Here is an 11297-nt window from a genome sequence, read left to right as displayed (position 1 = left end):
GATCGGGCGAGGACCGGTGTGTCAACATGATTATGCCATATAAGAGTATTAAAACATTTAATGTTAGGTTGATTTCACATATTTTCTAATTATTTCCAATTAAAAAAAATTCCTGTATCCATGTATAAACTGATTCATACAAGTGGTTGTAAATATCACTTAAGTTATAAAGAAAATAATTAACACATATCCAGATAAAAACCAGCAACTAAATTACAAAATCTCTTTTCTATATAGCATTTCTATTAATTGTACTGATTTGTGTCTAATGACATCAGTAAAAGTAAGCAGTTGATGATTAGATTTCCTTTAATTTAACATTCAATGTGCAGATTGCACTCCCATATGGAAATGCTAAAATCTTTCTTTTAACTTACAGATCCTTTAAATTTGCTATCAAAATGAGAAAATATTGAAGCGCAATCAAAGAAATCACTTTCAGTCATTTTTTTTTTTTTCTTGGACCAAATTTACATAGATACAGTGTAGGGAGTTGAGCAGCATGTCTGTTCAGATTACACTTGAAATTCTGCATGTCAGTACAGTTAGGAAGCAGGGACCGGGGGGAAAATTCTAAAGTCTAGCAGTTCAAGTGAAGAAACTATTAGAATAGAAGGCTTTCCGCTATCTCTGGATCTCTCCAGTGTAGAGGTGGGATTTTGTTCTTGTCAGTTAGTTGGGGATATTCACGTTGAAGGGTACAAGTGCTTTGAGTTTGTTTGAACATTTCCATTAAAATATTTGTAAAACATGCACAGGGATGCAACATTTGGGTGATGGGTCAGAGTTTGGAGTTAGGTTGATAGTGCGGGATCTATTAGGTTGGAGACTATTTTTTGAAACAAGAAACTAGTAGTAGGTACTGATGCAACCACTACTAGCCCAGATATGACAACAATACTCCATGCATGGGCAAATGATTGCCTTGTAGAAGTATAAGATACTCTCAGATGTTTGTAATTTTATAGCATAGTAGAGAGAGCCCACCTTCTTGCAATGTCCTGTATTTGTTCCAGGCAGGCTTGAACCTGTACCGCAAAGGAGGAAAAGAATGTGAAAAAAAAATGTGATGTCTTAGCCGTTGCGCCCATTGCCAAACTCGAAGTGGCGAAAGTTTAAATTGAGACTAGTCAATCGAAAAGAGGCGATGACTTTTGAAGATATCGTCGAAAAAAGCGACCCCTCCCCGTAGAAAAGTGCCCAGGAATTAATGTTTTTAGCCAATTTTTCGATATTTGTTGTCCAAAAGATCAAGCTTTAAAACGATACCGATCTCATGAAAATCTGTTGCCTCTGTTGAAAGTTTTAACCAAACATACATACATTTAAACAGATAGGTGAAATTTATATTAATGATAAATGACTTTGATTATTGTTTAAAATACATAAATGCTCTTTACATTTACTAGTGAATAACATCTTTATTCTGGAAAAATGACTTGTATAGTTTGTGATATTAAATGCGGAGAATTGTGAAAAGCACTCAATTATAAAAAGGTGAACAGAATGAGTAAGCATTCATTTTAACAATGGACACAACACATTTTTAGAATGTTTTTTGTTTTCTTTAGAAATCTTAAGTATAGACCTTCAAGTTCTAGTTATATTATCTTCATGTTTTAGTCGAAAACAATTTTCAAATAAGATTTTAAGCTAAAAAAATTGGAAACTGAACTGTGGAAAAGTAAACTAGTTTACAGACTTGATATTAACTAAGCTTTAAGACACATTCAATGCCATGGCTTAGTTTTTTTACATTTGATTATATTTCATTTTTCTTACTAATTATGTTCATACATTTTACAATTTAATATGCATTACAGTTTTAACTATGAATGTTTTTTTTTACTAACCGATATGTTTTTAAAAATGCATGTATTTTGATTCACAAATTAGTATGTATTTTTTTTTTTTTTCAGGCTACAAAATGTCTACTATGGATCACTTTAATCTTCAAAGAAAACTCTTCATCCCGAATAAAAGATTTAGTTGTGTTGTATACAAATTTTATCTATTTAAGGCTAAACAAATCAATTTGCAAGACATGTAGAAATTTATTTTAATATAATTTTAGCTCTTATGAGCAAACACTGTTATTGACTGGGATAATGAATTCTGAACCTGGACAGAGACATGCTGTCAGTTATGGATCTGGATCAAATAATTTACAATTAGGACTACCCGTTACTTTGAAGAGCCCTGTCATTCATGCTGGGATAGTTGGTGGAAATGGTACATTTTCAGTTGGCATTCAAAATTTTAATCGTGAGATTTCTTCAATAGTTGGTGTATCAAATGAGTTTCAAGCTAATTACATGTCTGCTACTAATAATGCTCTTTGTATTGATAATATGCCAACACAATTTAGCAGTGTTCAAGGATCGTCTGATAATATCAACAATAGCTCGATGGATAAATTTTCTGTCCACTACAAAAGTTTACTAGATAATATCATACACTCACAAGGAACACCTCTTGCAAATTTTGGCCATTTTGTAACTAATTGTAATAATGATCAGCAACAACACCATTCCCATCAAGATCAGTTAAATCGAACATTGCTCAACCAAAATGCATTCCTTCAAACGTCAAGTTTGGATTTATCTACAGACTATATGCAAGCTGCTAATTTTTCCACAAACTCTGAAAAAGACAGTAAAGGAGAAACTAATGAAGTGCATTGTGCTTTATCTGAATATAATGAAGAAAATAATTTTTATGAAACGATTTCAACTAATTTCAGTTCATCTGAAAAGCAACCTTCTACTCCTGTATTAGTTAGTTCTCTACTTAGTCAATCACTGTCAGGAGATTCTCACTGTGTAAATAGCAGTGGTGTGCATTATAGTGTTGTAGCTAGTTGCAATCATGCTACCATTACAACCACAACCATTACAACTACAAGCTGTAGTTTGGGATTTCCGATGCCTGCACATGTACATTCAAGGATGGCCATTCCAGCTGTTACAACTGTGACCTCTAGAAATTCACATTCTACAAAAACAGTCAAAGGAGACTTACAGCATGCCACAGTTTCTCAGCCAGTAAACAACCGGTATGCACATACTTCTGCTGACAAGACACAGGAGTTTCTTTTATCCCAGGATTCTTCACACTCTGTCAAAAAATTGTCTTTTTCGGATAACTTGAACCATGGAATATGCAGCATCATTATTCCTTTTGGTTGGAGAAGAGTTATGGAAGAAGGAGTTATTGTCTATTACAGGTAAAGACTTTGAATAAACTTTTTTTAAGAACAAAAAATTAAAGGATTTGGATTTTATTCGAAGCTATTTTTTTAAACCTACAATTCTTTCTGTTAATATTCAGCTCAAATGTTTTTTAACAGTTCACTTTAATGGTAACATTAATGTTTTTACCAGTCTATAAAAAAGAAAAGAAAAAAAGTTAATGGAAATAATTCAAAACTAAAAGTATTTCATTAAAAGTATTTTTTTTTTAATTTTATTTTTTTTACCTCAAATTTATAATATCCACAATGCTTTGATTCAGTTTGTAAATCGGAAAATATGAGAAGGGTTTTACAACATTTAGTAGGGACAAAATACTTTGAACTATTTGGAAGCTTTTTAATAAAGCTGTACTGGCATTTAGCTAACCAAAAAATGAATCTAGAAGTAAATAACCCAAGCACTCTTTTGATATGCTTTTTTTTTTCTGTAAAATAATTTTTTTATGATGCAATTTACTTTAAAATTAAATTTTAAAAATGGTAAGATTTTCTTTTAAATAAAACTATCTAAAAACATTTACTTAAATGCTAAAAATTGCAATAAATTTAGTGCAGTTTACAGTTAGTTTAGTGACGTGAGATCCTTATTTTGTAGCAGAATTTTCTTTTCAATCTGAAAAAGTGGATTTTTGCTTTTTAGTTGAAATCCACTTTTTTTAACAAAGAAGCTTATTTTTGTCAAATTGCTAGTTTTATTTCCTTATTTTTGTGTTACTAATTGGTTAGATTTTATTTCTTTTCTCGTCTTGATTGTTTATTAATTTTTTTTTTACCTTTCTGTTGTCTTGCTTTTTACCCTTTTATGATCGTTCTTTATGAAAAGTGAAAATTTTAATTTTGCCATGAAAGCTAAGACTTCAAACAATAGGGGAATTAGATAACTTGTTTCATCAAAGAATAACTTCCTGTCTCCTCTCTCTCCTCCACCTGCAAATTGATGTTTTTCTCTTAAATTTCATTTTCTTAGAGATTGCTGTTTTGTGGGTAGAAATAAAATATAGAATCATCTGATATTACACTTCATCTTTTCTGTTCTTTGTCAGTGAAGACGATCACTTGTAGATCAAGGCAATTTTTTGTCTGTATCATAATATATATTACTAGGTATCCCAAACTGGCCTAGTTTAGGTGCGAAAACTAGTAAATAAAGTAAAATTTCCCTTAACTTCAACTTGCGATATCTCGTTTGTTTTTTGGGTTATTTTGATATGGTTTTGATTTAAATAAAATTTAATCTTTTGTCTTTATAGATATATAATTCTTTTTCTTGTGTATTTAATAGTTTTTTTTTCCAGGATTTTTCAAGTTATGCCTCTAATTTTGGTAAATGTCGCTTTATTTTTTACACAAAAAAAATGTTGATGTTTTTCAAATTTGTTGCGCTTCATATTGTGAGTCTCTAAGTATATAAAAATGGTATCATTTTAAAGAAAAAAGGTCACTTAATAACATGGTGAGGTTATTAAAAGGTTATAAGTGGTTTTTCTAAAAAAAAAATCCAACTTGAAAACTTCAGTGAAAGAAACATGAAAGAAATTTTATAGTAAGAATTCCGAAAAAGGCATCGTTTTGTAGAGGAATATCTCCTCTTTAATAATCTGTTGGTGTCATGTTTATGGCCCCATAAATCAAGGAGCGCACACTAATAAAAGTTGGGGTACCTACAGAGATTTTCAACTTAATGCCAGAGAGACCAATTATCAACTGTCAGCTAGCCAGTAGCAGCACAATGTACTGACTGACTGAACGGAAAAACATAAACAAACAACTCGGTTCACTATGGACTTACCATTAAGTGAGTTTGTTTTTTCTTTATTATTTAAAAGTTATAGAAAGATATTTTTTTAATTAATATTTTTAGAATGTCATTAAAAAAAATGAAAATTTACAATTTAAAAAATAATGCCAGTTTATTTTCTATAGCTTTTTTCAAACTTTCATATTATCTTTCATCGCTTTCTCCTTCGGTTACGGTTAGATAAACTTCAGCATTGTTAAATTGTTTTAATTAAATTAATTAATAAAACCGTGTACAAAACATTTTTAGTTGTGAGACTGACGGAAACTTTTAATTTTTTCGGTTGGATAAACTTTAGCATTGTTAAATTATTTTAATTAAATTCCATAAACAAAACGTTCGGCTAGTGACTTATGACGATAAAGTATATGTTTTTGTTATTGTTCAGAAACATAAGTTTTTTTAATTATGAAAAAAAAAAGAGAATTAAAAAAAATTATTTAAAATAAATTACTTAAAATAAACATTATTTATTTACTAATTTTTTGTTTCTTTGTTTTTGGATTCGTAAAACATGTCAACATTTACGCTTTGTAGAAAAAAACTGACTAAATATAAAAACTCAGTTCCATATTAGCAAATATATTAAATTATTTTGTCCTAAAATTTGAAAATAATTACATAAAAACTTTTTATGTAAGCATTAACAGAAATTGTGACAGAACGCATATTAATTTTTTTTTTCTTTTTTTTTTTTTTTTGTCGTCACCCGTACATACACTCATAAACAATAAAAGTGGTTGCAGGACAGAATGGCTGGCATTCTGCAGCAAAGAAGGGTACCAATCTCAAATCACAAGTTATCGGGCAAATAGGTTTAATTCTCTATTTGAAAATGCCCTGGCAATATATCACCATAAAGAGCACATAAAATTATTTTTATCTGTGTTTGCAACATCTTGCAATATGAAATTACAGAGTGTTTTGGCTGACATTTCTGATGAGAGACTACATTCCCTACTTGCTGCAGTTGGTTTGCTGAACATTAATTTGACCAAACCTTTCTGGAAACTTGTTAACAGCACTGTTCAGTATGTTGACTTCCATCACTATATCAAGAAAATGGCTCCAAGTTTAGAATGCTGGATCAACAATCCCCAGTTGTTATTAAAATCTGACTGTAAAGGTGTATTTAATGGGGAATTCTTTGAGGAAGGCAATGTGTCTCTCTGTATTAGTCTCACGGCCCCTGAACTTGTTTTAGAATGTTTGCGCAAGATATTCAGTTCCTCATTATCACTAAGCACCAGTTGCATGACTTTTTAGAAGGAGGTGCTTTTGGAAAAGATGTAGATCAGGAGACGAGAGATGCCTTGAAGAGCTGCCCTTTAACAAATCTGTCAGGTGAGCATGCCTTTGGAGATTTAGATTTTAGCATGCAAACAAAACGACATGCATCACTACATAATCGATCATCTTCAAATATGCTTAAGCGCAATCGGACAACAGCTTGGTTCGAAGTAATACCATCAACAAAGAGGCAATCTATTCTGAGCATCTCCAGAAAACATGCAAAACATTTGCAACAAAAACATGCACAACAAGAAGCCCTTGTGAAACTTCGTGTCCAAGAAAAAATTGCACAAAATGGACGATTAAAGAAGGAAAAAGAACGTCAAGCTGCTGCTGAGAAAGAGAGAATTATTAACTCTGTTATTAAGCATGGTGGTCGAGTCCAGTGAAGTCTAAACAGATAAAAAAATTTCAGAAAGTGGTTTGGAAGCACTCAAAGACCAATTGAGATACCTCAAGGTTGTTTTAGGTGTCAAAATCAACACCAGTGGAAATAAAGTTCAACTGGAAGCTGCTCTCTCTGACTACTTTAAAAGAAATCCAATTGATTCATCTCCACCTCCACCAAAGCAACAAAAAATGTCTTCCCTAAGTGAATCTGCTGAACATTCAGATAACTCCTGCAGTTGTGATGAAGATCCATCTCAGGATATCTTCAGTTATGAACATCAAGGACAATGGGTAGCTGTCTACTATGACACCAACTTTTACATTGGCCAAGTCATTGATATTATATCTGCATCCAGCACTGTAGTAAAATTTTTAATGCAAACAAAAAGTAGAAAAGATTATTTATGATGGCCTTTATCAGCTGACATTGCACAAGTAGAGTCAGCATTTGTCTACAGATGGGATTTTGAGGTAATGCCAGTTTCAAGTGATGGTAGGATTTGGAGGGTTCCTGAGATATCTACCATAGCAGAAGCCTATGAAAGAATTCTGAGAGAAGATCGATAAGAAAGGAATTGTAGTAAGACCTAAAATATCTTTCTTTCTTGTTTTTTAAGTTGAAAGTTTTTCAATGTTTAAAAAAAATGATTTGTGCCTTTTTTTTGTATAAAACATTTCTAAATATTGTCGTCAGTGCTTTTTTGGCGAGTTTAAATTTCCCAAAGTAAAAGTATTTCTGTGGCAAAAAGTTTTGTTATTAGAAACAAGGCAACCATTTTTTTGAATTCCTCACTCCAAAATTAGTAAAGTTGCAAAGTTTCAAGCTTCTAACTTCAATGGTTACATTTTTACAGCAATTTCAGTAACGTATACTTTTGACTCGTTTTTTTTACCTTTTTTGCCCTTTTTACAAAATTGCCTGTTTGACTGCTTTTACATGGTCTACAATTGAGTGGTTTTATCAATTTATAATTAAAAGAAAGAATTATCTTGATCTCTAATGTGTTTTGAATCATACTAAGAAGATTCAATACATTAGCTATTAAAATGAAATTGATATGAACAGTTAAAATTGCATTTCCGTGTCGTATTTTCACTGTTTTCGCGTTGATAGAGGGATTTTGCCTAGTGTTTAAGTTGGTTTCATCTAATATTTATTGCCTAAATTTGTATTAATTTTCATCTACTACAAAATGACATTACATTTATAAGGATTTTTCACTTGTTCGTAGCTTACATTTTTAGTTATAGACTATGAAATTTGGCTTCTCGGCCACGATAGCAAATTTCAACTTTCCGACAAACTTTGAATGATCATAACTTGATGGCTAATTGACCTACCAAAATAAATTTGGTATTTTTGTAAATGGTTTACAAAAATCTACATGCCGACATTACTTTTTTTTAGATATGATAAAAATAAAATTTTGGTTTGGGATACCTAATATTACCCCTTTTTGGTGTGCTGGATTTTCCCCCTCATTAAAAACTAACCCTGTGTCTAACTCTGCTATTAATGAATGACAAGTAAATAGACTGTAAATGAATCTAAATTGAAGCAAATAGATGCAGTCGTAAATAATTGTTTAAGATTGAAGCTTTCTATTTCTATTTACCAATATTGATATTTCAGTGATTACTAATTTTTCAAATTATTTAAAATCTGTTTTTACAATTTGTCACATTATCATCCAAGTTGTTTTTATTTACCATATTTTTCTTTATCACTACTTTTTCCACAACACACTTTTTCCCATTATTTACTCACATCGCTGTTATATTTATTTTAAGTTTTGAATTGTTAGTTAAATATTTAAAAGAACTATAAAGAAAATTATATTGCATAAGAGCACACATTTGACAATGTTATCTTGCTTCTTACAAGAAGGATTGTACCATAATTCAAAAATCTGATAATTTTCATAATAAAAATGTCCAAAATAAAAGCGTAACAATGTGAATTGTTATGTTGAATATTGGTAACAGTCAATTGGAATTAATATTACAGTCAACAACAAACTCTTGAAGATAATTAAAAAAAGCCTTTTTAAAAGAAATATTTTTCAATGAAAAAAGAAAACTAAAAGAAATTTGCATTGTGTTTGGAAATATGACATTTGCAAAATGGACTTTTTCTGTAAACTAAAAACTATATACTTTTTCAATGTTTTTTTCAAACCTCATGTTCAAAGTCCAGTTTGTGTGCAGTGGTTATTATTTCATCACTTGAATTCAAATTTAATCATGAAACTTTCAAATACATTGTCAAATTTAAATATCCATATATATAATATTCTGCTTGTTCATTTTAGTTAGTTCATATGTTATGCATTGAAAAAGGTCAAATGCTACTTTTTGGAGGCCAAACTGCTTTAAAAAAATGACCAAATTCACAAAATTTGACTTTAAAAAGGCAAATTTGGTAACCCTGGACAAAAATATGAGCGTAACTTCCCTTTGATGTAGCTTCATTTTCTAATATTATAATAATTATTGTAACAGTGTGAGAAAGGAACTTGTAGTAATTTTAATGTGCAAAGAAAACATTACGTAAAAAAAGAACATTCAAAAAGAAACACAACAAAAAAAGAACATTGTCTGACAAAAGATGCTGAACTGAAGGAGTAAATTAAAGATTTTCTCTTATAATGTGATTTTATTATTCCTTGTCATAAATTAAAAAGAAGAAAGCCCTTTTTTTTTTCACCCCAAACAAGACACAGCACCACTTTGATGTAAGGAGCTACTATTTGAGACCAAATCTACAGGTATTATGTAGGGAGTTGAGCAGCAAGATGTCTGTTCACATTACACTTAAATTTCTGCATCTAAATACAGTAAGGGAAGCAGGGACCTGGGAAGGAATTCCAAAGTCTAGCAATTCAAGGGAAGAAGCTATTAGGGTACAAGGCTTTTCATCATGTAGGGATCTCTACAGTGTAAAGATGGCACTTTGTTACTTATTGGGTTTGTCGGGGGTATTTATATCGAGTGGGGTACAGGGGCTTTGAGCTTGTCAGAGCACTCTCCATTAAAATATTTGTGAAACTCTCAAGTGTAATAAATTTCTATCATGCTAGAGAGTGCCCACCTTCTTTGATGTATTTGTTTCAATTCATGTTCCCTGTAAATGTTAAGCCGAGGGGTTTGAACAAAAAACTTTCAAGTAGAGCCATAGTTATCAGGAGTTGAGAAGGTTTCTCTTTCTAAGGTTTCAGCCATTTCCTTAGATATGTGTTCATTTGTGTTCCCCTTGTGTCTGTTATAGAGTCATATGGCATCAGCAAATATACTCATCTCAAGAATGACCGGGCTGCTAGAAATGAATGGCTCCTAGGGTTGATCATGCGTGTGTTTCCTATCATCAGGGAAATCGTTTGTGAAAATGAGGAATAATAAATGTCCAAAGGTGAACCCCTGAGACACTCTCCATTTATATCGTTTTGATGTATGACCATCAAGGACAACCTGGATTTTTCTCTTATTTAAGAAAGAGTTGATTATGTTAAATATTTGTCCATTAATACCATTTGATTTAATTTTCATTAAAAGACCATCGTGCCATTTGTTGGAGAGAAGTTTATTTTCTATAAGGTAGTGGACTAGTTCTTAATTGATTAAGAACTCAAAGATTTTGACAAAGAAAGGCAGGAGGTTAATGAGGCAAATAATTTAGTGGGTCAGTTCTTCTGCCAGAATTCTTGTAAACTTATACCACATAAGCAATTTTCCAGCAGTCAGAAAAGCAAAACTTGTTTAAGAATTTTCAGAGAACTAGAGCAACCTCAGTGGAGGATTTTTTTTAATAGTACAGTAGCTCCCATGCCTTTGACGTGCCTAGATTTTTTATATTATGAACTTGGGAAAGGGTGATTATCAGGTCATTGAGTGTGTTTTCTGTTCGCAAAGAAAAATCTGAGAGGGAGTGGTTTGTTGTATCCAAGATGGGGTTGGAAGCAAACCATTAGGCAAGCAAATTAGCCTTCTTGGTTGCTATGCAAACTATGTTTCTGGGATGCGTGTATTTCGTAGAAATGTACACAATACTTATCCAGTTTGCATAAACTCTCATCAACAATCAAAACTGATGCATGACCTATTTTAGACGGGTTTATTGACAATCAACAAAAGTAAAACTGAATTGAATAAAAAAACACATCGTTTTGAAAACAACATAAATACAAAATGAAGGTGAATGTTTATGTAGATCTTAAAGATAGTTGTAGACTTGATATATTCACAGAATGGAAAGCATTTGGATATAAAACATTTATAGAAAGGAAAAAATATGAATTATACTGAGTAACAGCTGAATTCCAAGAGGTTAGATATCAGTTCAACACATGGTAAGCAAGTAAACAAAGTTCATTTATATGAAGGAAATAATACTAAAAAATAATTTTTTTTTTTTTTTTTTTTTTTTATTACATTTTCACCCCAAACAAGGCACATTGCCACTTAGGTGTAGGGGGCTACTATCAGGGGAAACATCTACTGGGGCACTATGTAGGGATTAGGGCAGCGAGATGTTGGTTCACGTTGCACTTGAACTTATGCATGTCA

General features: G+C 31.5%; 1 protein-coding gene across 3 annotated transcripts in view; it reads left to right on the top strand.

Moving 5' to 3' along the window:
* Positions 1–11297, top strand: part of LOC145284718 (uncharacterized) — a 155823-nt gene that overhangs the window by 28686 nt on the left and 115840 nt on the right. For all 3 annotated transcript variants that reach the window (XM_080133633.1, XM_080133634.1, XM_080133635.1), the window contains exon 2: positions 1920–3226. In XM_080133633.1, coding sequence (XP_079989759.1) covers positions 2109–3226 — 1118 coding nt within the window. In that variant the 5' untranslated portion in view covers positions 1920–2108. The remainder of the gene's footprint in view (positions 1–1919; positions 3227–11297) is intronic.

The sequence above is a fragment of the Euprymna scolopes genome, chromosome 9, assembly GCF_053919585.1.
Source record: "Euprymna scolopes isolate OS-2025 chromosome 9, ASM5391958v1, whole genome shotgun sequence".
Classification (NCBI taxonomy): Eukaryota; Metazoa; Mollusca; class Cephalopoda; order Sepiida; family Sepiolidae; genus Euprymna; species Euprymna scolopes.
This window is presented reverse-complemented; position numbering and strand designations above follow the sequence as displayed.